At 41.7% G+C, this 25728-nt stretch overlaps 1 protein-coding gene across 1 annotated transcript in view; it reads left to right on the top strand.

Moving 5' to 3' along the window:
• Nucleotides 1-1280: 1280 nt before the first annotated feature.
• Nucleotides 1281-25728, top strand: part of LOC109929702 (cilia- and flagella-associated protein 54) — a 160714-nt gene continuing 136266 nt past the window's right edge. The window contains exons 1-4 of the mRNA XM_048610552.1: nucleotides 1281-1331; nucleotides 4050-4250; nucleotides 8739-8825; nucleotides 9894-10013. Of these exons, the coding sequence (XP_048466509.1) occupies nucleotides 1281-1331; nucleotides 4050-4250; nucleotides 8739-8825; nucleotides 9894-10013 (459 nt within the window). The remainder of the gene's footprint in view (nucleotides 1332-4049; nucleotides 4251-8738; nucleotides 8826-9893; nucleotides 10014-25728) is intronic.

Below are 25728 nucleotides of genomic sequence, written 5' to 3'. Positions count from 1 at the left end.
AGACTAGGCCCGAAACGTCAGCCTTCCTGCTCCTATGATGCTGCTTGGCCTGCTGTGTTCATCCAGCTCTACACCTTGTTATCTCAGATTCTCCAGCATCTGCAGTTCCTACTATCTCTGGTTTAATTAATGTGCTTTGCTTTGATTTAGGTTTATTACATCATTGGACTTCAGCTTCAGACTTGCTTGTTGCATCTTGTCATCATTTTTCTTCAAGGTATAAATATACTGATGACCCTACTAGAACAGATCTGTTTGCTGCATATTTGATGCTTACATGGTATTTACATCACATTGGTATTTACATTTAAACTACTACTATCCCTTTCCTCAAAAAGTCCACCTTAAACCTGTTTGTCCTTGCAGGCTCCCATTATGACATTGCTCTTCAAACCCCTTGAAAGTTGTTGTTTGTGTCGCTAGACAATCATCAATAATTAGGCAAGGGAATCAGGGGTTATACAGAGTAGATGGGAATGTGGAACTCAAAACACAATCACAACAGCTGTGATCTTGTTGAATGGTCTATTAATGCTCCTATTTCATATGTATGTTTGTTTACTTGTTTGTTAACCTGCTTCATTCTATAAGCATGAGACATGTGATGGTGGATTATACAGAAGACACTATTCAGTTACAACACAGGTGATCATCTCTGAATTTTGAGCTCTTCGAATGATTGTTGAAAACCATGCTGATCATTTGCCTCCACCAAAGGCATATGTCAGACCTCATGACGTGTCTTCTCCTGAATTCTTTAACTACAGCGTTTCTATCATAGAATTATTAAAGTACAAGAAGGAGGCCATTCAGTCCATGGTGTCTGGATCAGCTCTCTGAATTAGCATCTCACCTAGTGCAATTCTCCTGTTTTCTCATTGTAATACTCTTCCTTTAAGGTAACAGTCAAATTCTTTTTGAATGCTTTGGTTGAACCTACGTCTACATAACACTTAGACAGCGCATTTCAGACCCTCACACTTGCTACCTGAAAATGTTATATTTCAAGCCACTTTTGCTTATTTTAGAATTACTTTAAATCTGCACCCTCTTGTTCTTGATCTCTTCACAAGTGGGAACATTTGCTTCATATATACTTATCCAGATCTCTAATGATTTCGATTGCTTAAATCAGATCTCCTATCAGCCTTCTCTTCTCCAAGAAGAATAGTCCTAGTTTCTTCAACCTATCTTCATAACTAAAGTTTTTCATCCTTGGAATAATTCATGTAAACCATTCAGCACTCGCTCTAATGCCTTCACATACTCTCCAAAGTGCAATGCCCAGAGCTCCATGCAGTACTCCTGCTGAAGCTGAACAAGTGTCTTATGTAAGTTCAACATCACCTCCTAGTTCTTATACTTAATGCCTCTACCAGTAAAGCCTAGATTACTGTACGCTTTATTCACTGCTCCTTCAACCTGTCCTGCCACTTTTAGTAATTTATGCACATATATACACCCAGGTCTTTCTGCTCCTGTAGACCTTCCTCACATCCACTTTCCTTCCTTTTCCCTGTAAGCCTTGATTCCCTGACTGATCAAGAATCTATCTATCTCGGCCTGAAATATATACAAGGACTTTGCCCCCACAGCTGTCTGTGTCAAGGAGTTCCAAAGACTCTTAACCCTCTGAGAGATGAAAATACTCTTCATCTCCGTCTTAAATTGGAGCTTCTTTATTCTGAAATTATGCCGTCTAGTCCTAGACTCTCCTATGAGAGGAAACTCACTCTCAGCGTTTACTCTGTCAAGCCCCTTAAGAATTCTGTATGTTTCAAAGAGATCATCTCTCATTCTTCTAAACTCCAGTGAGTAGAGCCCTAACTTGTTTAATCTTTGCTCATAAAACAATCCCTGCATACTAGGGATTATCCCAGTGAATCTTCCCTGAACTGCGTCCAATGAAATAATACCTTTCCTTAATAAGGGGACCAAAATTGCTAATGAGTACTCCAGATGTGGTCTCACCAGCATCTTGTACAGTTGTAGTTAGCTTCCCTGCTGTTATACTCTAACCCCCTTAAAATAAGGGCCAACATTCCATTAGCATTCCTGATTACCTGCTGCACCAGTGAGCTAGCTTTCTGTGTTTCATGTGCAAGTACTCTGCAGTTTTTCTCTATTTAATTAATATTCTGTTCTTTTGTTCTCCCTTCCAAAATGAACAACTTTACATTTTACCACAATACACTACATTTGCACACTTACTTAACCTATCAATATCTCTCTGTAAACTATTCATATCCCTCTCACAATCTGCCTCTCTGCTTACTTTTGTGTTGTCTGCAAATTTGTCTACAGTATACTCACTTCCTTAATAGAATCATAGAATCCCTACAGTGCAGATGGAGGCCATTCAACCATCGAGTCCAACCTTCCAAAGACCATCCCACCTACCCCCTCAGCCTATTATCTTTGTTATCTTTATAGTCCTCCTTTGCTGGACTCTGAAACTATCCCAGCCTTTGGGGCTATCACTGATTCCTTATATGCTTTTTCTTTCAACTTAATACTCTCCTTAGCTTCCTTGGTTAGCCATGGCTGGTTTATCCCTCTCTTCGAGTCTTTCCTTCTTTCTGGTTCTTGAGTGATGTCGCAGCTCAGACAACTGGGGAGTATTCCATCACAATCATGGCCTTTACCTTGTGATGTTGAGGTTTTGAGGAGCCCGGAAGTCAACCAATGATTGCAGAGCACCCTGACTGAAATCTCATCCCAGTAACATTTATGTTGAATTGAATTTCTGGTTAGTGGTGACTTTTTGTTATTGATGGTGGGAAGCTGACAGGGTGGTGTTCAAACTGCCTTGAAGATAGTCACTTTTTAGCATTTTTTATGCTGTGCAATATTCCTTCTTAGTTGCCATCCCAAATCAAGATGATATGCATCCCTTGCTGCAGAAAATAAAAGACTTCATCATCTAAAGAACTGAACAAATTAAACTGGATAACTGTGCAATGATCAGCAAACACCTTCTCATAGAGTTGTAGAGATGTACAGCATGGGAACAGATCCTTTGGTTCAACTCATCCATACCGATCAGATATCCTGAATTAATCTAGTCCCATTTGCCAGCATTTGGCTCATATTCCCTCTAAACCCTTCCTATACATGTATCCATCCAGATTCCTTTTAAATATTGTAATTGTACCAGCCTCCACCAGTTCGTCTGGCAGCTCCTTCCATGCACACACCACCCTCTGTGTGAAAAATGTGCCCCTCTTCTAAATCTTCACCCTAAACCTAAGCCCTCTGTTTTTGGACTCCCCTACCCTGAGAAAAAGACCTTAGCTATTCACCCGATCCAATCCGTTCATGATTTGTGGGTGTGGTAATTGGTGTCTAGAATCACATCTTCCCTTCTGCTAGGTTTGACTCCAGTCAACAGATGGCTTCCTCTTGATCTACGTCAACTTCATTTCAAGATTTCTTGGTGACACCTTCAGTTAAATGATACCTTAATAACAAATCTAATCACTCACACCTTGTCATTGGAATTCATAGATATTATCCACATTTGGGCTAAGACTGTAATAATCTTGCACTAATCCTGATTGAACCCAAACAAAGTTATCAGTGAGCACTTTTTAGCTGAGCAGCACTGTGTTAGCACTGTCAACAATTCCTTCCAACATGTTGATTGAAATGAGGCTGATAGGATGGTAATTATTTCAGTTGGACTTGACCCTTTTTTGTAGTTATCAAATAAAACATGGAACACTCGTTCTCTTTTTAAACTTTGTTGACATGAAGATGTGCAGTAAAGCTATCCCAATAGTTGCAGGTCTGCAGCTACAAATTCCCTGAGTGTTCTAGGAAATCTTGTGGGAGACAGACTGGTGATTTTAACTTGAGTGGCCTGAATTACCAGTGTGACACATACATTTCCTGCACTCCACTTAATTTTATGGCTTAGCTGAGTGAGATTGCAGATTAGTATCACTTTGTGGATGGTTCTGAAAAATACAAACAATAAGAACCATACGAAGTAGCAAACAAAAAAGTGAGTATAACATTTGCACTTTTTATTCTCCCCACCCCCTTAGGCTCTGTTCAGGACCACATTTCCACATCCAAGGTCTGACCGTGAGTATGTATCCTATGAGATAGGATTTGACTGTGATGTTATTGAACTCATTCCTGGGATTGACCTCTTTTCAGACCGATTTCGAGCTGATGTACGCTCAGTGGTAGGAAGCCTAGACTTCCTTCTCCATGAGCTATACAGTGCTCAGCAAAACCTGAAGGTAGGAAAATTTTCAACTACAGATTCATTTTATGTTGTAATCAAAGGACAAATACTTTGGGCACAATTATGGGTCCCTGTTGCAGGCATATGACAGGGCAGGCTTAAAAAACTGGTGCCATCTAGTGCAATGGTTTCCTGAAGCTGTTAATGGTGTCCTTTTTTTTTGTTTTCTGATTTTTCAGAATTTCCAGATATCAAACAATTAAACACCAATAAACAATTAAACAAACCTCTTTAAATGACTGCCAATAGCGTATGAAAATTACTGAGATAGGATGCAATAATTTATAAATCTGAGATAATAAGATTGCTGTACCAGTTTTTTTTCTCAGATCTTAATTTCTATTAATGTGAAATTCATCTCAGTTAAAAAACAAATTTGAAACATTTTCCATGGAAATGAAGAGCTTTTTGACTGAAACTTTTTTATTCAACAAAAAACATTTCTTTAGAAATCAAAGTTTAGTAAGAATGATCCATTCGTTACTTAGTAAGGAACTGAAGGATAGTTCAGATTGTTTAAAAAAATAGGCTCACAACATTGTAAAGCAAGTAAGCTTGAGGATTAGGAATATTTAGGTAAAAAATAGACTGTTTAACATCAAAACCAACTGTAAGAACTTTTACAAATTTATATTAAGGAGTTGACTCAGTAAACATTAATTCTGGAGGGAAAGACAAGAAGTGAACATCAGGATTGAGAAAATGTAAAAGGTATTGAACAAATATTTTATCTTACTTCACAGTAGAAGTCAAATTTATATCAGGACAAGAAAATAGTTAGAGAAACTTAAGAGACTAAAGATGACAACTTCCCAGTATCTGATGGACTACGGAATTCTAAAAGAGAGCTGCAGAGAATGTAGATTTTCCAAAATTTCCTCGATTCTGGAATGGTTACAGCAGATTGAAGATAGCAAATCTAACATCATTATTCAAAAAAGAAGGGCGAGAGAAAATTGAATGATAGGTCTGTTGTCCTGACATCAGTCATGTGTAAAATTCTGCAATTTGGTGCTAAGAAAGTTTTAACAATACACTTAGAAACATTCTATCATCAAACAAATTTAACATGGCTTTAGGAAAGGGAAATGGTGTTTGCCAAACTTATTTAGAATTTTTTGGGGTATTTAATGAGTTGAGTACATAAAGAGGAATGTAAAGTAGACAAAGTCAGTGAAGTCATGTTTAGTACAGAAAAAAAAGTTGTGGTTTTTGGAGGCTAATCATTTTGATAACAGCTACTAAGTGAATCAACTACACATGGCAGACAGAAAATAATGTAAATAATTTACCTGCTCTGATAGAGAAAAACAGAAAGACAGAACTATTTTTAAATGATGATAGGCTGGGAAGTCCTTGTTGACATATCAAGAAAGGTTAGCATGCAGGTGCAGCAAGCAATTAGGAAGGCAAATGGTATGTTGGCTTCATTGTAAGGAGCTTTAAGTTTATCATAATACTGTTATGATTTATGTTCTGTACATAATCATGGAACAGGTTACTTTAGGCAGGGCAGTGTGTAATGAAACCAGCATTATTTAATGGGCTGAGTTAGTCAGATTCTTGATCTTCAATGAAGTCAAGATGAAGTGTCAGTTATTGCAGAAACTTTAAAAAAAAAAACCCTTTTCTCTGTGCTCATTTTGGAGCATTTTCAAAAATGAATTTTCAATGAAGTGTAAACAAAATCTTCCTTTAATTTTAGGGCATTAGTAGAGTTAAGGCTGGTATTATAATGGATGACTGAGCAGCCTGAAGGGGCATAATGGCCTACTTCTGTTTCCATATCTTCTTTTGTCATCATTGGCTGTTTATCAACTCCAGGATGTTGTCTACTCAGGTTCTAAAGTTTTTGCTGTGGATCTATATGTAGCTGAACTAGCTGATTCACGATCCACAGATCTTGGAGCACATGAAGCAGGGTGTCCCACAAGACAGTGGGATCTGGAGTACAAGATCTGCTTCCTTTTCTTTACTGTCTGCCACAGCTCTGCCTCATTATTACTTTCCTTATGTACTTATTGACTGAATTAGAAAAATTCATGTAGACATCAATTGAAAAAAGGCATATACTCTATCAGGTGTAAGTCCATTGATTCATTCTGACTGTGTTCCAGTGGCATTTTATCCAGTAGTATTTTTGTTTTGGCAGAGAAATTATTTTGTTGATTGACATTTTTGCAAAACAGATTCTTTCACAGAAGGCAATAAGTCTTGTGCTGTGATGTATTTCAATAGCCTAAATAACCTGTAATTATTTTGCACAGCAATTGTGGGTAGTTAATTCGGCCACACTTTTGGGGGAGCTGACAAATGGAGCATTAATATTGTGCCCCAGGGAAGAAGGATGTAAATCAAAGTTCAATTATGTAGAAGCAGCTTAAAAGAGAAACCAGGAAGATCCCAGCTTCGAAAACAGTCTTTGCTAATTGTGGTCTGGTGTGGTTAATTTGAATGCAAGTTGATATGAACACACGATTTGAAGAGGACAATTGATTACGGTCCTCACTGCTGATTATTTTCAAGTAATTTGTTCTGCAAGTCCATGTGAATATGAAGTGAAGCCACCATGTTTTGCAAGCTTGAAAAATTTCTAACTTTTAAGTTAAGGTGATTTTTCAAGTAATGGAGTCATATAGGTATAGAGCATGGAAACAGACCCTTACGTCCAACTCGTCCATGCCGGCCAGATATCCTGTATAAATCTAGTCCCATTTGCCAGCATTTGGCCCATAACCCTCTAAACCCTTCCTATTGATATACACATCCAGATGCCTTTTAAATGTTGTAATCTTACCAGCCTCCACCACTTCCTCTGGCAGCTCATTCTATACACGCACCACCCTCTGTGTGAAAAAGATGTTCCTTAGGTCCCTTTTATATCTTTCCCCGCACCTTAAACATATACCCTCTAGTTTTGGACTCCCTCCACCCCGGGGAAAAGACCTTGTCTATTTATCCTATCCATGCCCCTCAAGATTTTATAAACCTCTGTAAGGTCATCTCTCAGCCTCTGATGCTCCAGGGAAAATAGCCCCAGCATATTCAGCCTCTCCCTATAGCTCAAACCCTCCAACCCTGGCAACATCCTTGTAAATCATTTCTGAACCCTTTCTAGTTTCACAACATCCTTCCTATACTAGGGATCAATACGCCAAAAGTGACCGAATCAATGTCCTGTACAGCTACAACATGACCTCCCAACTCCTATACTCCTATCTACCTGCAACTCCACTTTCAAGGAACTATGAACCTGCATTCCAAGGTCTCTTTGTTCAGCAACATTCTCTAGGACCTTACCATTAAGTGTATAAGTCCTGTTCTGATTTGCCTTTCCAAAATGCAACATCTCGTATTTATTTAAATTAAACTCCATCTGCCACTTCTTGGCTCATTGGCCCAGCTGATCAAGATCCCGTTAAACTCTGAGGTAACCTTCTTCACTGTCCACTACACTTCCAATTTTAGTGTCATCTGCAAACTAACTTAGCATACTTCCTACATTCACATCCAAATCATTTATATAAATAACTAAAAGCAGTGGACCCCGCGCCGATCCTTGTGGCATACCACTGGTCACAGGCCTCCAGTCTGAAAAGCAATCCTCCACCACCACCCTCTGTCTTCTACTTTTGAGCCAGTTGTGTATTCAAATAGCTAGTTCTCCCTGTATCCCATGTGATCTAACCTTGCTAACCAGTCTACCATGAGGAACCTTGGCGAATGCCTTACTGAAGTCCATATAGGTCACACCCACCACTCTGCCCTCATCAATCCTCTCCATTACTTCTTCAAAAAACTCAATTAAATTAGTGAGACACGATTTCCCATGATATACTTACAATAAATCTAAACAAACAGATTTATGATCATTTTATGAAATTTAGTTTGGCATATCTGTACCAATCTGTAGCAAAAAGAATGCAGTTACTTTTCATACATAATTTTGGCCAGTGACTACAAAAAATGTCTAGAATTTATTTGAAAACTGTTATAGAATGAACGGTTTTATATTGCTCCATGTCTGAAATCTGCTTTTGATTGTGAAACATCAAATAATCCCTCTGCAGTTTTTAGTGATTCCTTCCTTATCTCTGAAACTATCAGCATTGCATGCCCTGATCAGTTGCATAAGGTATAATATTTTAAAGACTCCATTTCATCTAAGTAAAATGTACATTTCTTTCGATATTTGGCCACTTACAGCCCTCAATAGGCCTAAGAGTGGGCAGCTTACCCGCACCCATTTGCCTTCTCTTATTGACAATAGGTTAGAGGTGGGCAAGAAGATGGTGGGTTGGCCCCCTGACATTTTGTATTCTCTGCCATTAAAAACACACCCAAGTCGTGATGAGGGTAAAATGCAGCCCAGTGGGTTGAATTGCTTGGCAAGCAACCTTTTATGGCACATTGTCTTGTACGATACAGAGCTTACAACTTTAAGAAGCTTGTTTTAATTATGTATCTTTATTTCACATGATAGGTTCTACCTTTATTCACACTGTACCAGTACTTTGTCAGTGCAATCTGTCGTGATGTATACAGGAGTGTTTGGGGAAGAATACTGAAGGTAACAAAATTACTGGGTTTGTGCTTTTTTGTCACAATTATCGACTATTAATCCAGAGACCCAGGTAATGTTCTGGGGACCTGGCAACCATGGCAGATGGTGGAATTTGAATTCAATAATAATCTGGAATTAAGAGTCTAATGATGACCATGGAACCATTGCCGATTGTCAGGAAAAACCCATCTGATTCACTAATGTCCTTTAGGGAAGGAAATCTGCCATCCTTACCTGGTCACTTACATGTGTCCCACAGTAATGTGGTTGACTTTTAACTGCCCTCTGGGCAATTAGGGATAGACAATAAATGCTAGACCAGCCAGCAATGCCCACAGCCCATGAAGAAATAAAAAAAAGACTACAGTGAAAAGTTTTTACAATGGCTGCCTTTAATGGCACCATCTTAAGTACAAATACCTAGGTCCAAACCTTGGATACAAAAGAGAAAAAAGATACAAAAGGAAAAGTAGTAGCATTACTTACAATGTCTAAAAAATAAATTAGAAGTAAGGTAGTTATAACAGAGTTAAGGAATTTACATTACAGTCTGGTAAAGAATTTCAGATAGCAGCAGCTCAGCACGTGGTCTGACCGCCCGCACCAGACCCCAGTCCAACAACTGTCCCACTCCGCTCCAGTCTCCAGTCTGCTCCTCACCGGCACTCAGCTGCCACAAGGTAAGCTGTGCTGTACTGGGACTCACTTCCGTCACGCTGCATCGGTACTCTGGTATTCCTCACACACCGCTCCAGGACTTTGGTTTCCCCTCGTGTCGCTCCAGGACTCGGGTTTTCCCCACGGATGTTTTTCTTCAAAATTTATCTTTTAATGCTTCGTCACCAGGTTGTTTAGAGATTTCAAAATCAAAACTTGATAAGATTTTGAGGTCTTTGTATTCCTCTATTGCATCAGTGATGATTAACCCTTCATTTGAATCTGCATTCATATTAGAGTTAGAAAATATACGTTCATTTCTCTTTCCCAAACATTGTGACTTAGAAATTGCTTAGATTTAGCTACACAATCAGTTACTAATATTTACATGAATTTTTTTTTTGCAAACATAAACAGATCAGGGTTTTAGCAGATTTGGGCCTGTTTGCAGAAGCTTTTGATGAATACAGTTTCTTGCTTAATGGTAAAAAGCTCCCACATGCACTTCTGGAAGGTTTCAGATCTCGAGAGACCAAGGTATGTAACAGTTTTTCATTCAGTCTTTTATGACGTGTTTAGATAATTTCTAATGATATGTTAATAACATGTATGTTCCAATCTCCCCTTCTGTAATGATGTAACTGACACAAGAGTATGTTTTCATCTTCATAGAATCCCTACGGTGTGGAAACAGGCCCTTCGGCCCAACAAGTCCACACCAACCCTCAGAGCATCCCACCCAGACCCATCTCCTTGTAACCCACCTAATCTACACATCCCTGAACACTACGGACAATTTAGCATGGTCAGTCCACCTACCCTGCACATCTTTGGACTGTAGGAGGAAACCGGAGCACCCGGAAGAAACCCAGGCAGACATGGGGAAAATGTGCAAACTCCACACAGACAGGTGCCCAAGGGTGGAATTGAACCCGGGTCCCTGGTGCTGTGAGGTAGTAGTGCTAACTACCAAGCCACCATGCCACCCCATCTTGGATGAAGCATGATACTAAACTAAATTTTAAAAGAATTATAAATTGTTGACAAACGCTAAAATTGGTTGTAAATTTGCTAAAAATGCATCCCACTCACAAATATATGTATTTTCTTCAAGGGCTGTTTAAACAGTGTGGGAGATGACTATCTTATAAGTGTGTTAACTGATTAAAATGTGCGAAGTGGAGTTAATTGGAGAGAAACCATTGCAGTTTCCTTCATGCGAGAATTAATTTGGAAAGAGTTTCATCTTGACCTGGTTGAACTCCCAGTAGTTTTTTGAGGAGAGGTCAATTAACGTTTATGTCTATGCAGAATACCATCAGATGGGATGTGGGAGAATCATCACACTACTCTGGTATCATCTTTTGTTATAGCTCCCTAGGTTGGATTTCTAAAACAAGTTGAGTCCAGATCACATCCGGGCAGTAGCACAAATTGGCTCCGTTGGCCTCTGTGCTGGTTTCCTACCACGGCCCTGACCCCAAACCAAATTTAAAGCTTGCAGCTCAGGGTCAGCAAGTGATGGGTAGTCAATTGAGACTAATTAGAATACATTAAGAAGCTTTTTAAGACCTGTTAAGGATGTTTGCTTTTCATCTTGTGACTAGGTGGTGAGGGTTCTTGTGGTAGTGTCCCTACAACTGGGCCAGGGTTTGGCCATCTGCTCCAGAGATGTGTCATAACACATATAAATAGCATATTTATTAGGAGCATGCCTCTTAAAGGCAGAATATCTGTGAGAAATAACACAACAGGCAATTTTCAAAAAGATGACTTATGTGAGGACTGTGTGATCACCTCTCTTCATGCAGCTTTTGGTTTAATAATGTTTTTCATATTTACATGTGTTGCTTATCTAGTTTTTTAAAGGTTTCACCTCCTAAAGGAGCGTATAATTTAATTCAGAGATAGTAAGAACTGCCGATGCTGGAGTCAGAGATAATACAGTGTGGAGCTGGAGGAGCACAGCGGGCCAGGCAGCATCAGGGGAGCAGGAAAGTTGACATTTCGGGTTGGGACCCTTCTTCAGAAATGGGAGCTCCAAAATAAATAGAGAGAGGAGAGCTGGGGCTGGGGAAGGTAGGTGGGATGGTGATAGGTGAGTGCAGGTAGGCAGTGGTGGGGAATTGGTCAGTGAGTTGGGAGGAACGGATAGGTGGGAGAGAAGATGGAGAGGTTATGTCAGATCAAGGAGGCGGGGATGAGAGGGAGGGTTGGTCATGGGATGAGGCCGGGGGTGGAGAGATTTTGAAACTGGTAAAGTCCACATTGAGACCATTGGGTTGTAGGTTCCCAAGGCAGAATATGAAGTGCTGCTCCTCCAATTTCTGAGTGGCATCATTGTGACACTGGAGGAGGCCCAGGATGGACATGTTGCCCAGGGAGTGGGAGGGGAGCTGAAATGGTTAGCGACTGGAAGGTGTTATTGTTTGTCGCGAACAGAGCGCAGGTCTCTGAGCCTCCGCTTGGTCTCACCAATATAGAGGAGGCCACATCGGGAGCAGCTGTTGCAGTAGACCACATTGGCAGATATGCAGGTGAACCTCTGTCTGATGTGAAATGTTTTTTTGGTTCCTTGGATGGAGGTGAAGGGGGAGGTGTGGAGGCAGGTGTAGCATTTCCTGAGGTTGCAGAGAAAGGTGCCAGGGTGGTGGGGCTAGTGGGGAGTGTGGAGCGGACGAGGGAGTCGCTGAGAGAGCGGTCCCTATGGAAAGCAGAAAGGAGTGGGGAGGGAAATATGTCCTTGGTTGTGGGGTCAGATTGCAGGTGGCCAAAGTGGCAGAGAATGATACGTGGAGGTTAGTGGGGTGTCACATGAAGACAAGGGCGATTCTGTCTTTGTTTTTGTTGCGGGGAGGGGTGTGAGGGCGGAGGTGCGGGATACTCAAGAGATGCTGTCGAAAGCATTTTTGACCACTGAACGGGGGAAGTTGCGGTCCTTGAAATAAGAGGTCATCTGGGATGTTCGGGAGTGGAACACCCCATCTTGGGAGCAGACACAGCGGAGGCGGAGGAATTGGGAGTAGGGGATTGCATTCTTACAGGAAGGTGGGTGAGAGGATGTGTAGCCTAGGTAGCTGTGGGAGTTGATGGGCTTGAAATAGATATCGGTTTCAAGGCGAGATGGAGACAGAGAGGTCCGGGAAGGAGAGAGAGACATCAGTGGTGGTCCAGGTGAACTTGAGGTTGGGCTGAAACGTGTTAGTAAAGTTGATGAACTGTTCAAGCTCCTCGTGGGAGCATTCTGTTGTTTAACATATACAAGCAATCTCTCAACGCACTCAAAGTCTTTGATAACAAGGTGTTGAGCTGGATGAACACAGCAGGCCAAGCAGCATCAGAGGAGCAGGAAGGCTGACATTTCAGGCCTAGACCCTTCTTCAGAAATGGGGGAGGGGAAGGGGGTTCTGAAATAAATAGGGAGAGAGGGGGAGGCGGATAGAAGATGGATAGAGGAGAAGATAGGTGGAGAGGAGACAAACAGGTCAAAGAGGCAGGAATGGAGCCAGTAAAGGTGAGTGTAGGTGGGGAGTTAGGGAGGAGATAGGTCAGTCCAGGGAGGACGGACAGGTCAAGGGGGCGGGATGAGGTTAGTAGGTAGGAGATGGGGGTGGGCCTTGAGGTGGAAGGAGGGGATAGGTGGGAGGAAGGACAGGTTTGGGAGGCGGGGACAATCCGCCTCCTCCTCGCTCCCTATTTATTTCAGAACCCTCTTCCCCTCCCCCATTTCTGAAGAAGGGTCTCGGCCCGAAACGTCAGCCTTTCTGCTCCTCTGATGCTGCTTGGCCTGCTGTGTTCATCCAGCTCTACACCTTGTTATCTCAGATTCTCCAGCATCTGCCGTTCCTACTATCTCTCACTCAAAGTCTTTGTCATTTTTTGTCACAAATAAGCTGTATAAAATTTGACGTAATTTTCATACGGTTCCACATCTTTGGTATCTTTTTACACTGTGTCCTATTCTTAAATTTTCTCAATTTACTAAATTAAGACAAATTCCTAATCAAATTTAATGTTAGTTCCTGATCATGGTTATATTTTAACTAGTAGTGGTCTAGTGTTTGTCATTCCCCACGCTATTCTCATCAACATTGCAATGAAATCTGAGCCTCTAACTGCAATGGTTCCATCCTCCTTAAACATCCAAACTGCACTGTAGTACTAGGCAGTGACTACATAATGCAGAAGAGGGGAGAAACAGTCTACAGTGAGCTGTGGACAAACATTAAGCGAAATCACCCACCTTAGTTGCAGGAGCATTTTCAGGTTTGGAAACCTATTCCTTGACTGTTTTGTTTTCTGGTTGCTCTTTACCTGACCACTCCACATCTGGGTTTTCTGACGACTGAAGGAGGAAACTATAACCATCGCCAAAGGGAAGATTTTGAAGGAAAGGAATCATAACATGTTTAAGAAGAGCTCGCCGACACTGTGATTGTTGGGCCTCAACACCACCAACCCTGGCATGCTACCCACATGTCACCCTTCTCCTTTCTCACTTGGCATCGTACCCAGCTGGCACCCTAATAACTTGGCACTTGATATCTTACTCATTTGGCAATGTAACCCCTCCTTACCTGGCATCCTAACCCTGGTACCCAACTTATCTGGCACATCGGCACACTACCTATCTGACCCCTACTGACCTTACATCCTATCCCTTCCCAAGCTTGTATCTATCCCAGCTGGAACATTACTTTCATGGCACCTTCCTCCTACCCCCCACACATGTATGTTTCAATAAGGTTGCCTCTCATTCTTTGATATTCCAATGAGTACAGGTGCAATCTACTCAACCTCTTGTCATTAGACAGTCCCTTCACACCTGGCTTCAGACTACTGAAGCTTCTCTCGACTGTCTCCAAAGCCGGTATAACTTAGCTTGGATAAAGGGACCAAAATTATTCACAGTATACCAGCTGTGGTCTGACTAGTGTCTTGTCAAGTTTTAGCAAAACCTCCCGACTTTTATACTCCATTCACTTTGAAGCCAACATTCTAGTTGCTTTACTTATTATCCGCTGAATTTGAATGCTAGCTTTCAAATCCCTCCCATAGCTTTCTGAAGTGTTCCTTCATTCAAATAATAGCTGACTGCTGTGAAAAGGGAACATAGTTGGCCTTCCTCTGACTATAAAAGAAAGGTCAGCATGGAAGTACTGCTCCTTATTTCTGAGGGAGCCCTGACTGAAATATTCTTTCAGAAATGTGGAGCTCGCTTCTTGCAGAAAAAAGAAGGGCTGGAGTGGCAATCTGCATGTTCTCCCTGGAAAATACGGCTCATTGAGATTTGGTTTGCTCAAAAGCATTAGGTAAGATGTAAAGGTTATGGAGGGGATGCACAGAAATTTCTCTATGGCATCAGAAACTTAAAGTGAAACTATCCCATACCCTGGATGACATGGACTATGATGAGAAGTCTGGGAATATCGGGTGAGTTGACAAGAGAGGCTCTTCTTGTCAAGACCAAAATGTTGGATATTCCAATCAAGTTCTGGATGTAAAGATGAGATTCTCATTAGTGAGCAGTGAGAGGCCTATTAACATGGATTATCGCTTGTCATCCTCACTGTTACATAACCTCACCTCATTAAAATGCAGATTTCCATGCTCCCACCAGCTGGATAGATGCTAAGTGCTGAAGATTCCCAAAATGAATGTCTATGGAGGTAACTTGTGACTCCAGCTCCTCACTTGCTCCCCCAGACATCCATCTTAGACACTTGGCACCAACATAGGGTCACAGAGATCTACAGCACAGAGAAAGGTCCTTTCAGTCCATCACATTCATGCTGGTCAAAAATGACCACTGAACTATTCTAATCCCATTTCCCAGCACTTGGCCCACAGCCTTATTTGCCTTGGCATCACATGTGCACATCTAAATGCTTGTTAAATATTATAAAAGTTTCTGCCTCTATCACCCTTACAGGCAGTAGGTTCCAAATTCCCATCACCCTGAGGGTGAGAAAGTGTTTTTCTAACATCTTGTCTAAATCTTCTGCTAGTTACCTTAAATCTATGCCGCCTGGTCATTGATCTCTCCATCAACAGGACATGTTTTACCCTGTCTACCCTATCTATGCCTCATATAATATTAAATATTTCAATTATGTTCCCTCTCAATCTCCTCTGCTCTAAAGAAAACAACCCCAGTCTGTCCAATCTCTCTTCATTACTGAAACTCTCCAGCCCAGTTAATATCCTGGTAAATCTCCTCTGCACCCTCTCCAGTGCTATCACATTCCCCCTGTAATTGCACACAATACTTTAGGTACGAGTAAACCAGTATTTTATACAGTTCCAGCATAACCTCCCTGATCTTAACCACTCTCTTGGCTAATGTAGGCAAATATCCCCAATGCCTTCTTAACCACTTCATCAGCCTGTCCTGATACCTTAAGGCGCTAATGTACATGTGCACTAAGATCCCTCTAATCCTCAGTTCTTGCCAGTGACCTGCCATTCATCATGCATTCCCTTGTTTGGTTTGTCCTACCCGAGTGCATCACCTCACATTTATCCCAATTTACCACTGATCAGTCCATCTGACCAGCCCGCTGATATTCACTTGTAGTCTAAGGCTTTCCTCCTCACTATTTGCCACCAGTCCTAGTTCCGCAGCTGGGATAGGGGGGAGACTTCTCTACAGTGGAGCCCATTGGTAGTTTGGTTGGGCAACTTGGGTATGGCTTAAATCTAAAGACCCAGACAGGCTGAGTGCGTCCTGCCCAGAGGGAGAGTTGGACTACCACTGGAACAACCCTAGGGGCGTGGTCCTGTGTTAATGAAGTGCGTTTAAGGATGATTGCACAAAAAAAATTTGCTAAGCCTTGCGGAGAGAAACCCTCCATGAAACTTAACGCAATGGCAGTTACCTGATTTATAATAAAATTCAGCTCATACGTTTTAGTTAATAAGGACAGTCTGGAGAAGCAGAAGTTTTCAATACAGCAGAAAATGTTAAGCAGGTATGTTAAAATGTTAAAGGATTTTGCCAAGCACCAGGAATTTCCTTGGAATTCTTCAGGTTGATCTCGTTACTTTGGCAGAGGATTGGTGTTTACTTTTATATTTGTTCTTGGGAAAGGAAAATTGCAAGCAGGTGTGTGAAGTTGACATTGTTTGAATAGAGATCGTAGGAACTGCAGATGCTGGAGAATCTGAGATAACAAGGTGTAGATCTGGATGAACACAGCAGGCCAAGCAGCATCAGAGGAGCAGGAAAGCTGACGTTTCGGGTCTAGACCCTTCTTCAGCTGTGTTCATCCAGCTCTACACCTTGTTATCTCACTGTTTGAATAGAGTGGGTCAAAAACCTTATGGGTGAGCATTTGGGCACTGGTTTTGACTATAAGAATGCTGGCCCTTGACTTTGTTGCTTGCTGCAATTTGCAAGGCGCTCGTTTAACCATTCATGACTGCCACATTGAGATTTGCCCTTGTAATGAAATCTGGAACCAAGTAGTCTTCACAGGACCCAAACTAAGCAACAGGGAGCAAATGATGCTTCCAGAATTCACGGCTAGAAGTTATTGTGGAGAATTTATTGTCAATAGTACCCTATAGTGATTCTTATGTTTGAGTCCTTCTGGGGCAGGACATGATCTAGTGATTGATAGGATTAGCTGCAAAACTGGCATCTCAGCTGAATGAGGTGTCCTTTACAAAGAAGTTAAGGAGAGATGCTGGGCCCTTACTTAAAGACATCACCTCTGTTTTTTTCTGTTTATGGAGTCCAGTTTTGTTGATGTTCTGTCTATGAGAGACCATTGTATTCCTTCATGATGACCAGCAGTTTACATATCCCATTACCACAACTTACTTGTCATAGGACACTTGCACTAGAATACATTATCTCTGTGATCTTCAACTCTTTAAGAGGATTTATTACTTTTCCTATTAACTTCTGTTTTTCAACCTTCAATCTTACTTTCTGTCAGTTACTCTATCCTATGTTACTCTATCTTCACTTCCTATTCCTGCTCTCATTTTCTTTCTTACTCTGAGTCTTTCATTGTCCCTGCTTCTTTCTTTTTCTATTCATATTCAACAAATCTTCTGTCTATATTTGTCTTCAGCCCAAAAAGTGTGACAAGATATCTCTCCTGCTATTTGGTCCATTGTGTCCATGCCGGGTAACAGAATCTGATTACACTAATCCATTTTCCACCTTTTGGCTAATAATCCAGGAAACTGGGAATGTAAACTGTTCTTTGAAATGAGAACCTAAATACTGCTTAAATGTTACAAGAGTTTCTGTCTCAATCAAATTTCCAGGTAGTGAGTTCCAGACTCTGCCAGCATGTGGCCACCTGGGCCATAAGCAGAGATCAAGCCATCCAAGCAGACCAATCTGAACTGTGAACTTGAAGAAATCAGAGCGAAATATAGGATGTTAAACCTATGACTCCCTATACAATCGTGGACTCTGTTAAATGTCACATTTAGTCAACAATTAGCAGTCTCAAAAGAGACACTTCTTCAATTGTGTTTAGTAATATATGGACTTGCTGTCCATGAGAGTGTATTGTGCACGTGACCCCAAGTACACATATGTTAACTGGTTAATAGCGCAAGAATAATGTACTCATACATGGAGGTATTAACTATATAGTATCTGTACCCATAATCTGTCAGCTGAGGGGCAGACGTTCTCACTCACTGGTTGGAATTGTAAACACTCGTTGCTTTATTTTCATCAGCAATAGATGTGACTTACATTGGCAGTGTGCCTCCTTGAGATGTTAAAATCCGTTTCTGAATATTGCTTGTAATTATTCTGTGGCAACACTGGGACCTCGTGCAGAGACAGTTAGTGTGGCAAGGAGAGACCAGAGTTTGAACTGTTTTATTTGTAGTGTTTGAGTCAGAAGGATTGTACCTGCAGAAGCTACCAGACAAAGGTTTAATTGCTCCTTGGTCGTCCTGTCAAGTTCAGAGAACAGAATCTCAGTTATAAGAATTAAATGAATATTCCTCAGAGCCTCCTAGAAGATATGTGCAAGCACTGGTTTCACAAGAAACTAAGGAAGATATAAAACTATGTGCAAGTGAAGTTACAGATTATGGTCCCTGCTTAAGTGAACTGGCCGTTTATTTTTTACTTCTTTGTTCCTTAACTGTGTCTGCCTGTTTGTCTTTGTGTGACCATGGGTGTGGGGAGGCAGTGGTCTAGTGGCATTATCACTGGACTGTTAATCCGGAGACCCAGGATCAAATCCTGCCATGGCAGATGGTGGAATTTGAATTCAATAAATACCTGGAATTAAGAATCTAATGATAACATGAATCCATTGCTGATTGTCAGGAAAAACCCATCTGGTTCATTAATGTCCTCTAGGGAAGGAAACTGCCATCCTTACCTGGTTTGGCCTACATGTGGCTCCAGACCCAAAGCCATGTGGTTGACTCTTAACAGCCCTCTGAGTAATTAGGGATAGGCAATAAATGCTGCCTAGCCAGTGATGCTTTCATCCTGTAAATGAATAAAAGAAATAGAATTAGAGGATTGGGTTTAAATCTTAGATCTTAATTAGATTTCCTTGTTTAACTTCACTCTGCTAAATGTACTATATTATTTATAAATTAAGTCTTTTGTTCAAACTATAAGCCTGATGTCTAGTATCAATTATTCAAAGTCTGATACTAGTCATTCAAAATGTCTGAGTAGGAACCATGGGAGTCAATTTTGAGAGTCATTGAATATTTTAATTTTACTGTGGTGAATATAGGGACACAAAGATTGGTTTGGTTGGCTGTCTGTCTCCGTATCGTAACACTTTTTCACAAAAATATTTAATAAACAGATCACTAATTGATCAGTAAGATTGAATATAACCATCAGAGTAGTGTGGTTTAGTTTCCACCAGGAAGGTTATGGGGTTTATTATGAGGGAAACTTGGTCAATGCATCACCTGGAATGAGAGGTGATGCATTTAATTTAACTGATGAAGATTCCCTCAAGATCTTCAGGTGTGATATTATTTCAGTGGGCAGTTCCTAGACCATCCCTATTGTTGATTTATAAGGATAGGAGAACTGAGTGAGCATTATTAGTCTTTTTGAGTGTCAGCTTGACTCAGTTGGAAGGGTTTTATTTCTGCCTCCGATCCAGCAATTTCTGTTTTTGTTTCTGTACAAAACTCTGGTGCGGCCGCACTTGGAGTATTGCGTACAGTTCTGGTCACCGCATTATAGGAAGGATGTGGAAGCATTGGAAAGGGTGCAGAGGAGATTTACCAGGATGTTGCCTGTTATGGAGGGAAGGTCTTATGAGGAAAGGCTGAGGGTCTTGAGGCTGTTTTCTTTAGAGAGAAGAAGGTTAAGAGGTGACTTGATAGAAACATACAAGATGATCAGAGGATTAGATAGGGTGGACAGTGGGAGCCTTTTTCCTCGGATGGTGATGGCTAGCACGAGGGGACATAGCTTTAAATTGAGGGGTGATAGATATAGGACAGATGTCAGAGGTAGGTTCTTTACTCAGAGAGTAGTAAGGGCGTGGAATGCCCTGCCCACTTTAAGGGCATTTAAATGGTCATTGGATAAACATATGGATGATAATGGAATAGTTTAGGTTAGATGGGCTTCAGATTGGTTTCACAGGTCGGCGCAACATCGAGGGCCGAAGGGCCTGTACTGCACTGTAATGTTCTATGTTCTACGATTTGCAGTATCCCCAATTCTTTTGGTTTTTACTTAGACATTTGTGAACATGCACAAATCTACTGGCTTTGTTTTCTAGATAGCACTGGTTGTTCTTCTCGAAGTCAAAGGAGCCTTCGTGAATTTCTGCAATGCATCATGTTGATGGTACACACTGCTGCTGCTGAGCATTGGTGGTAGAGACAGATTTGTTCTTAAATCGGAGGTATTTGCTGGTTCTTCAATGTATAAGTTGATCATGCCACTCTCTCACCTGGTGGCGGGACCGTGGACAGTGGACTTGAGAATCAGTACTTTACGAGATAAAATAGAGTTAGACCTCCCACACAAATGGCAAAACAGATAATAAACTCCTTAGTTTGGACGGTGCAACAGCAAAGGCTAAGTAGCTTAGACGGTAGAAAGGTGAAGAAGGAATTCCTACCACTTACAAAATGTGGAATCCACTGACAACTTGCAATATTATGTGAGACAGCTTGAGTAATACTGAGGAAAGGTCAATGCAGCCCTTGCATAACGCAGGTTCAAACAAGGCAGCAGGTTTGTTTGTGGAGCATAAATATCAATTTCACCTATGACAGTCTCCTTAATGTTCCCCCATCTCCTACCAGCCTCATCCCGCCCCCTTGACCTGTCCGTCCTCCCTGGACTGACATATCTCCTCCCTACCTCCCCACCTTTACTGGCTCCATCCCCGCCTCTTTGACCTGTCTGTTTCCTCTCCACCTATCTTCTCCTTTATCCATCTTCTATCCACCTCCCCCTCTCTCCCTATTTATTTCAGAACCCCCTTCCCCTCCCCCATTTCTGAAGAAGGGTCTAGGCCCGAAACGTCAGCCTCTCTGCTCCTATGATGCTGCTTGGCCTGCTGTGTTCATCCAGCCCTGCACCTTGTTGTCTCATTGCCAATATTATTCTTGGGTCTTAACACAGCATCCATAAGTTGTCCTAGCTCCAGCAATGTAGAGAAGCCTAAGTTTTTTGTTTAATACTTTTTTATTTGATTTGATTTATTATTGTCACATGTACTGAGGTACAGTGAAAAGTTTTGTTTTGCGTGCAGTACAGCTAGATCATACCATACAATGTGCATAAGGGTAACAGAACAGGGCGAGGAATACAATGTTACAGCTGCACAGACGATGCACAAAGAGCAAGATCAACATTAAATTTGAAATTTGAAAGGTTTATTCAGAAAGTCTAATAACAGCGGGGAAAGAAGCTGTTCTTGAACCTGCCGGTACGAATGTTTAAGCTTTTGTACCTTCTACCCGACAGAAGAGATTGGAAGAGATTATAACCAGGATGGGAGAGGTCTTTGATTATGTTGGTTGCCTTTCGAAGCAGCGAGAGCACAGATGGAGTCAATGGTTGGGAGGTTGGTCTGCATGATGGACTGGGCTGTGTTCACATCTCCCTGTAGTTTCTTATGGTCCTGGGCAGAGCAGTTGCCATACGAAGCCATGATGCATCTGGATAGAATGCTTTCTATGGTGCATCTATAAAAATTGGTATGAGTCTTTACGGACATGCTGAATTTCCTCAGCTTCCTGAGGAAGTAGAGGCGTTGTTGTGCTTTCTTGACCACTACATTAACATGGGTGGACCAGGATAGATTGCCACTGCTAGGAACCTGATGCTCTTGACTATCTCCACCTCAGCTACATTGAGGTAGATAGAGGCGTGCCCTCCACCTTGCATCCTGAAGTCAATGATCAGCTCTTTTATTTAACTGATGTTGATGGAGAGATTGTTATCTTTACACCACGCCACCAAGCACTCTATCACTTTCCTGTATTCTGTCTCGTCATTGTTTCAGATTCGACCTACAACAGTGGTGTCATCAGTGAACTTGAGGTAGGATGAAATTTGGTCACACAGTCATGAGTGTACAAGGAGTATAGTAAGAGACTGAGTACACAGCCTTGTGGGGCACCGATGTTGAGGATTGTCGTGGAGGAGGTGCTGTTGCCTATCCTCACTGTGGTCGGTGGGTCAGTAAGTCGAGGATCCAGTTTCAGAGGGCAGAGCAGAGACCAAGTCTCAGAGTTGAGAGATTAGTTTGGTAATTATCATGTTGATTACAGTTCCGCCTTCAATGAGTAGGAGCCTGACGGTTATCCAAGCAATGGTCAAGGATGTTCAGTCCTCTGGTGTTTACTATAGTGCAGTTTAGCATCAGGTCTCAATTCTCAAGAACCCAAGTACATTTGCTATACGCTGAGCTAGCATGTTGGATTTAGTGGTGTACCTCCATCAATATCAGCATTTAGGTATCAATGACTTCTGAGATATGGGAATTGAGAGACATTTTCCAACATTTCATTGTGGTTTTGAATTGAGAGTATTGGATTTGAAAAATTTTAGTGTGGGTTGGTTGAGGACATTTGTCTTCCTGGTTTTCAGGACAAGTCCTGTGATTTCATAGACTTTGGTGAAAAAATAAATCAACTATCTGTTTAGTCCTTCATAGTGAGCGCTAACTTGTGCATTGTCAGCTTACAGTAGTTTAATTACAGAGGTGGTCTTTGTCTTGATTTAGGTTGAACAACTTATGATCCGAATGATACGTTCTTACCAAATCTGGGAAGCCTGTCAGTAAGGAAGCTTCAGTGTTGCTGCATGAAATATTAAGAATGGTGCCGGCGAATCTCACAGGCCTAGTCAACAACTGTATTGACAATGAAAAGGACTGTGGGAGACCAATTTATCATACTGTTATTTGCATATTGCCATGCAGAAGGCAGAAGACCTTTTGTGAACCTATCTGGGTAACCACGTCACTACAGCACCTTAAGGGCAGTTTGATTCAAAGGCAGTTTGATTGAGTTAAAGGCTCTGTGAGATTGAAGAGGCCCATGTACAAACAGATGACTGTTCTCTACATTTTGCCTGAAGTTGTTGTGCTATCATTTGTTTATCTGACAAGTTGGAAGCCACAGTGGGACACTGGAAGAACTTCCACTGCAATTAGTGAAAAGAACAAAGAACAAGAAAATTACAGCACAGGAACAGGCCCTTCGGCCCTCCAAGCCTGCGCCGATCCAGATCCTCTATCTAAACCTGTCACCTATTTTCCAAGGATCTGTATCCCTCTGCTCCCTGCCCATTCATCTATCTGTCTAGATACATCTTAAATGACGCTATTGTGCCCGCCTCTACCACCTCCACTGGCAACGCATTCCAAGCATCCACCACCCTCTGCGTAAAGAACTTTCCACGCATATCTCCCTTAAACTTTTCCCCTCTCACCTTGAATTCGTGACACCTAGTAATTGAGTCCCCCACTCTGGGAAAAAGCTTCTTGCTATCCACCCTGCCTATACCTCTCATGATTTTGTAGACCTCAATCAGGTCCCCCCTCAACCTCCATCTTTCTAATGTAAATAATCCTAATCTACTCAACCTCTCTTCATAGCTAGCGCCCTCCATACCAGGCAACATCCTGGTGAACCTCCTCTGCACCCTCTCCAAAGCATCCACATCCTTTTGGTAATGTGGCGACCAGAACTGTACGCAGTATTCCAAATGTTGTCGAACCAAAGTCCTATACAACTGTAACATGACCTGCCAGCTCTTGTACTCAATACCCTGTCCAATGTATGAAAGCATGCCGTATGCCTTCTTGACCACTCTATCCACCTGCGTTGCCACCTTCAGGGTACAATGGACCTGAACACCCAGATCTCTCTGTGCATCAGTTTTCCCCAGGGCTTTTCCATTTACTGTATAGTTCGCCCTTGAATTGGATCTTCCAAAATGCATCACTTCGTATTTGCCTGGATTGAACTCCATCTGCCACTTCTCCGCCCAACTCTCCAATCTATCTATAGTCTGCTGCATTCTCCGACAGTCCCCTTCACTATCTGCTACTCCACCAATCTTAGTGTCATCTGCAAACTTGCTAATCAGACCATCTGTACCTTCCTCCAGATCATTTATGTATATCACAAACAACAGTGGTCCCAACACAGATCCCTGTGGAACACTACTGGTCACAGTTCTCCATTTTGAGAAACTCCCTTCCACTACAACTCTCTGTCTCCTGTTGCCCAGCCAGTTCTCTAGCCATCGAGCTAGTACACCCTGGACCCCATGCGACTTCACTTTCTCCATCAGCCTACCATGGGGAACCTTATCATATGCCTTACTGAAGTCCATGTATATGACATCCACAGCCCTTCCCTGATCTATCAACTTTGTCACTTCCTCAAAGAATTCTATCGAGTTGGTAAGATATGACCTTCCCTGCACAAAACCATGCTGCCTATCACTAATAAGCCCATTTTCTTCCAAGTGTAAATAGATCCTATCCCTCAGTATCTTCTCCAGCAGCTTCCCCACCACTGACGTCAGGCTCACCGGTCTATAATTACCTGGATTATCCTTGCTACCCTTCTTAAACAAGGGGACAACATTAGCAATTCTCCAGTCCTTCGGGACCTCACCCGTGCTCAAGGATGCTGCAAAGATATCTGTTAAGGCCCCAGCTATTTCCTCTCTTGTTTCCCTCAGTAACCCGGGATAGATTCCATCCGGACCTGGGGACTTTTCAACCCAATGCCTTTTAGAATACCCAACACTTCCCCCCTCCTTATGCTGACTTGACCTAGAGTAATCAAACATCTATCCCTAACCTCAACATCTGTCATGTCCCTCTCCTCAGTGAATACTGACGCAAAGTACTCATTAAGAATTTCACTCATTTTCTCTGACTCTTCGCATCAGTTCCCTCCTTTGTCCTTGAGTGGGTCAACCCTTTCTCTAGTTACCCTCTTGCTTAGATGACTAAGAAGTAACCTAGCTATGATTTCACATTGTTCTGCCCCTATAGTTACTATAGTTTGACTTGTGTCCTTTCTTGAATATTATAACCATTATAATATCTGAAGTATCACATGGAATTTCTTCATTCTGCTGGAGCTTCACAAATAGGGCCTGTTTAATCTCCTCAAAGCTTCATGCAGAGATATTATCAGAACTAGAAACATTGTTTTTCATTGGGTTGATAGCACCTATTACTTCATTGAGCAATAAGTCATCGGCTCATTACATCTTTATGAAAGTAGTAGGAGATATTTCATGTCTGGTAGATGACAACAGTGGAGATCTGTTTGGAAAGTGCTACAAAGTGTTCTTTCCAGGGAGTGTTAATTTTTTTCAGGAGAGACTTTCTATCTTTGAATTTTACTGGTGTTAGTCTATGTTGAGGGTTCTTAGAATTCTTAGATTACTTTAGAAAAGGCTTGCATGTCAATAAGCAATTGAATTTCTTCACTCTCCTCTGTCCATAATTACTTTTTAAATTGCCGGTTTCTTCTTTAAACTTGCATTTTGTCTGTATGGTAGGTGAACTATTCTTCTTCTATGGAGTTTGAATCTGGTTGCAAGGTTTGGAATGCTGTCTGTTTGTCGATGAGTTTACATATGTTTATATCAAAGACTGTACAGCTACCTCAATGTTCTTTAATTTGTCTGTTTTAATAAGGGCCATTTCTAGACATCACAGCTCACAGTATACTGTCTATTTCTTTGCACTCTCTTTTTCTCTGTTTCACGTGACACAAGGTTGATATCTTGTAT

The sequence above is a fragment of the Rhincodon typus genome, chromosome 22 (genome assembly GCF_021869965.1).
Source record: "Rhincodon typus isolate 14 chromosome 22, sRhiTyp1.1, whole genome shotgun sequence".
Lineage (NCBI taxonomy): Eukaryota > Metazoa > Chordata > Chondrichthyes > Orectolobiformes > Rhincodontidae > Rhincodon > Rhincodon typus.
Note: the sequence above shows the minus strand (reverse complement) of the source record. Positions and strands in the feature narration are given on the sequence as shown.